This window comes from Vipera berus (assembly GCF_964194415.1).
Source record: "Vipera berus genome assembly, chromosome: 11".
Lineage (NCBI taxonomy): Eukaryota > Metazoa > Chordata > Lepidosauria > Squamata > Viperidae > Vipera > Vipera berus.
In genome coordinates, this window is record NC_138214.1 from 6591357 (window position 1) to 6596872 (window position 5516).

A 5516-nucleotide genomic window follows, 5' to 3' on the forward strand; every position below is an offset into this window, starting at 1 on the left:
CACCGGCCCCTAGAGTCGGAAACGACTAGCACACATGTGCGGGGGAACCTTTACCTTTACCTATATATATATATATATATATATATATATATATATATATATATATATATATATATATATATATATATATATAATCAGTTTTTTTCTTAAATATCCCTGAGTGCTTTCTATACATGCAGCTATACCATGTATGCAATCTGTTTGAATGTTTTATAATGGTGAGATAATATAATAGCTTTCTCCATGGGAAATACATTAAACCACCTTTTGTAACAAGGCCATTTCAATTATGGTTCAAGTTACTAGAAGGAACTCTTAGAACTTGCCTTGTTCATAGTTGATATTTTAATGGCCCTTTATATCAAAAACAGTCTCATTTTGAAACCAAAAGTCACAGTGCTGTAACTAGATATGAGCTTGTTAAATAAAAGAAGGTCTCCATCAATGTTTTAAGCTGGAACAGTTCAAAAGTGAGGCAGCTAATTAAATATTAAATGAAAGCCGTTGTTATTTATACCTACAATCAAATGAAATACGCCATCTTCTTACTGATGCTTCTGCTACTGTAGGGCCTGGGATATACATCAAATTATCTGGAAAAAAAGTGGAACCATTCATTACCTTTCCTGATTTAAATATTTAAAGATTCAAGAGGAAAGAAATGTTTTTTTCATGTTATCCCCAAAGGGGATTAGAAGTAAAAATTCCAAGAAATTCACTCTTATGCTATTTCTAGAAGAGAAAAAAAAACTGCATTGTTCAGCTTTGAAAAAAAAAAGAAAGAAAGAAAGGCATTAGAGGTTATATTATTTGAACACACTCTTTGGAATGAAGAATGTATTTTTTCACTTACTATAAATCCAAATCAATTATTCTATGTTACTATGTGTGTGTATGCATGTTCTTGCTAATAAGCCAAACAGTTAATGTGTTAACCACAAATGTGCGTTCTATTTTTGTCTAGGATTAAAGAGCAATGAAGCTTTGAAACCTTTAATCATGATCCTACATTTCCCCCCCTCAAATGTATTTAAACTTATATCGAAATCCTAAAATATTCATAGCAATGTGCTCCCAAAGGCCTTTTATTATTCAAACTTCCTTCCAAAAAAAAAAGACCCACCACTTTAATAAAGTATATTATAATAGCAATAATTTTAGGGGGTTTTTTTGTTAAAGTGTATTGGAACTGACCTCATTAAAGAAAACCGACTTATACTAACAGACGATTACTACTTTCTTCTTCATTTTTACCGTCATTCTGAGGCTCTTACATAGCTAAAGCAGCTAAAAGCTATCCAAGTAACTGTTTGAAGCCACTGAGGTAATTCCAGGTCCTAATTTACTCACATTAGATCTCACTTCCTGCATAGTCCGAAATACTACCTCTAGCAAACCAGCAGTGCATTTAGTATTAGCTGTTGGCTGACATGAGTAGTTTAAGCTTGTTGTTGGCATCACCTGAGAAAGTTCCTATTGAGCTGATAACATTGAAAGGCACTACTATAGCTACTTAATAAAAATATTTCAGCAACTCTGTGTGTGTGTGTGTGTGTGTGTGTGTATAGATAGATAGATAGATAGATAGATAGATAGATAGATAGATAGATAGATAGATAGATAGATAGATAGATAGATAGATAGATAGATAGATAGATAGATGATAGATAGATGATAGATAGATAGATAGCTGAGATAGATAGATAGATAGATGAGAGAGAGAGAGATGATAGATTAGATAGATGAGATGATAGACAGATGATAGATAGATAGATAGATAGATAGATAGATAGATAGATAGATGATAGATAGATAGATAGCTGAGATAGATAAGATGATAGATAGATAGATAGATAGATAGATAGATAGATAGATAGATAGATAGATAGATAGATAGATAGATAGATAGATAGATAGATAGATAGATAGATGATAGATAGATAGATAGCTGAGATAGATAAGATGATAGATAGATAGATAGATAGATAGATAGATAGATAGATAGATAGATAGATAGATAGATAGATAGAGATAGATAGATAGATAGATAGATAGATAGATAGATAGATAGATAGATAGATAGATAGCTGAGATAGATAAGATGATAGATGATAGATAGATAGATAGATAGATAGATAGATAGATAGATAGATAGATAGATAGATAGCTGAGATAGATAAGATGATAGATAGATAGATAGATAGATAGATAGATAGATAGATAGATAGATAGATAGATAGATAGATAGATAGATAGATAGATAGATAGATAGCTGAGATAGATAAGATGATAGATAGATAGATAGATAGATAGATAGATAGATAGATAGATAGATAGATAGATAGATGATAGATAGATAGATAGATAGATAGATAGATGATAGATAGATAGATAGATAGATAGATAGATAGATAGATAGATAGATGCAGTTCTCATCCCTACTTATGATGATTTTTGGATTCGCTGATTAAAAGGGACAAAGAGGAACTGTTTAATGTATTCTAAAAGAAGGAAGAGTGATAATAAGTTGGTTTGTAATTGCTATAAAGAAGATCAGACGTCGCTTCTTTAATTATTGTTTCTTTTCTTCTTTATTTGTACTTAGTCTCGCACTTTTTCTTTTATCTTTTTTTTTCCTTTTTCTTAACTCTCCTTTTTATATAACTTCTTATGTTTATCTTTTATTCATGGGGGAAAAAATCAGTAAAGATTACACATAAAAATAAAATAAGATTGAAACTTAGTAACTTTTTAGGCCTTCAAAATCGTCTTAGCGCTGCTACTGAAGACCTCGATTTTTCAGGCCTATTTAATTTACTTTAAGTATGGTAAAACAAAAGTGTAACAAAAGTTGTTCACGGTGAATTGAAAAGTCCAGGAAGCCAGCAAATAAATAGTGAGGTGGGGTCAGGAGATAGATAGCCATTCATTATGATTGACTTATTATGATTGGTCCATGGAAACTTCAAATCCTTCCTTGATCCCTTAGCCCACAACTCAGTAGATGGTTTTGAACCATTCATTCTCTCTTCATTATTTCCTACCTAACATGGACAAAGTTGTGAGGACAACATCTCAATACACCATCTTGAACTCTTGGAGAAAAGACAGGAAAAAAGCACTGGAGTTGGATAATACAGACATGTACAAAGGCTTATGCTTTTATTCTGTTCTACAACAGAATAAGTCTTTGCATATCCCCATATAATAATGGATATTAGGACCACTGAAGAAACATTGGATTTGGTTCCAAAATATACTTTGGAGCATGAGGGCTATGAATGTAACACCTCTCTACAACTTTTTAACATCACCATGTCTTTCTCTAGGATCATACAAATGACAAGCACAATGGTGCACAGCCTTAATGTTCCTGTAAAATCATGTGATCCAGAGACTTAAATTGCTGAACCTGAATGCTAGATGAAACCTCCACAAAGATTCAGAGTTCTCTCAAGCCTGAATTAGATCAGTTAGTTGTTTTTTTTTAAAAAAATAGCTTATTTCTCAGCTGTCTGGAACTCCGTTTTTTACAACATAACCTAGCTGTAGTAATAGAAGGAGCAAATTTCAAGATAGGGTGCAGACGTTTCTATCCAAACTTACATGGCATAATTTAACATTCTTAAATCAATATTCAACTGTATCTTTGAAGTGGGCAATATGAAAAGATCCATACAAAAAAATGCATATATTGGGAAAAATGTGCATATTGGTAAAAAAGGACATGCAAAATAGAGTACAACAAAATTACTTACAAAATTACATATTGGGGGAAACACAAACATCCACTCAAACGTTCAGAGACACGCAAACAGCACCCCAGTGTGTTCAGTTAGCAAAACGGTTCTCACCCTTTTGTTTCTATGTGGAAGACAATATTGTTAGGGCCTGTTTTAATTTTATTGCAGAACTGCTATTCCAGAAAGGTCTAGGCAGGCAATGAATAAGAGGATAACACAACTTGGTGAGGGAGCAGGGTAGAGAAGTAGATTATGCACCCAAAGAAAGAAGATGCATTACACAGCAGATACTAAAGATATGGTATTTGGTGAATATTCATAGCAAACAATCCCCACTTTTCATGTTACTGTCAGCCAGGTGTTGATGAATGTGATTCCAATGCTGCTTATTTCACGGTGCAAAAAGGTAATATTTCATACCACTGAGTGTTTACTTCTATTTCCTCTGTACAGCAACACTTTTTGCATTCCAATTATAGCTGATGGCATCTAATCTACACTAATAAAATAAGCCGAGGTTCTAATCTTTTCCTTCCTAAATGCAAAAGGTAGAAGGTGTCCCGTCTTTGCATTCTGTTCCTCAAATTAGCTTTGTTAATTCCTTTTTTTTATGGTACTCTTACTTCAATCATTCAAGAACAGTTATTCATTTATTTATTGGCTTTCTTGCTGAATTTGTATGCTGGTCCAGTTCAGATACCTGGAGTAGCTAAAATATCACTAAGGCTTTCTTGTCTAAAGCAGGAATCAGGAGCCTTTAAGGTGTCCCCTCAAATTTTGTTTAGTGGGCCAGCATCCTTTTAAAAATAACCCAAGCATTTCAGGGGGGAAAAAACACACCAGTTTGGGAAAACAGAGATATGCGATTGTTTGCTACCATAAGCCATTGTCTTCGCTCTTTTTCAAGAATGCAAACTCATGTTGTAGATTGAACGTGCCAGAGGAAAAAAAAAAGCAGTCCTTTTCCTTGATGTTTAACCTTCTCCTTCTCTTTCTTTGAAGCTATTGAGGTGAACCTCCAAAAAGCTCTCACTGAAGCTTCTGAAACCTGCACGCAGGAATGCCTCATCCTCGGCCATTCTGACAATTGCTGGATGCCTCCTTCGTTGACACAGTACCAGCAATCCAATCCACCTTTGCCAGCTTTTGGCTTCCAGCAGGGCTGGGTGCGAGGAGCCATCTCAGAAGGAAGACACACCCTTGGGCGGGCCGGTTCCAAGGAGGATACAGAGAAAGGCCAAGGGGGACCTAGGCCTCAGCTCTACAACGCCTGCGATAGACTGTGCACCAGTGAAGATCCAGTCAAACTGATCCCTCTGGCAAACTTCATACCTCCTGCCCAGGCCGTGTCTGCCTCTGGGGGCAGTGCCACTCTGATCCATGAGCACCAGCTATAAAGGCATACCTTGACCAAGCGAGGCTATTTTGGGCTTTAAACGTGTGAGTGTACATAGTCACAGCTTAACACGATTTTTATTTGTAGGCAAAGCTCTTTGGGTTTGTGGCTGTCGATGTATATAGAACTGCGAATACATGTTGAAGAGCTGAGTTCTTAATAACAAGAAGTTAAAAGTAATTCAGCTTCCTCACTCAGAAACAATTATGCAAACCAACATCACAAAACGGAAAAAGAGGGAAGAGAAAAAAAACCACCCCACAAAGCAATGTTGACAAGAGCAATGAAAGTGTGTTATTTCCTCCCCCAAAGAGTTATTGTAATCAGATGTTAAGAGTTGGTCTTCTGGTATAGAAATGGAACCGTGTTTGGGAGTG

The 5516-nt window shown here is 35.0% G+C and overlaps 1 protein-coding gene across 1 annotated transcript in view; it reads left to right on the top strand.

The window, feature by feature from the left end:
• The window catches only part of PCDH11X (protocadherin 11 X-linked), a gene marked incomplete at both ends in the record, with an annotated part of 456222 nt that extends 451082 nt beyond the window's left edge, over positions 1-5140 (top strand). The window contains one exon of the mRNA XM_081336916.1: positions 4746-5140. Coding sequence (XP_081193042.1) covers positions 4746-5140 — 395 coding nt within the window. The remainder of the gene's footprint in view (positions 1-4745) is intronic.
• Between the last annotated feature and the right edge of the window lie 376 nt (positions 5141-5516).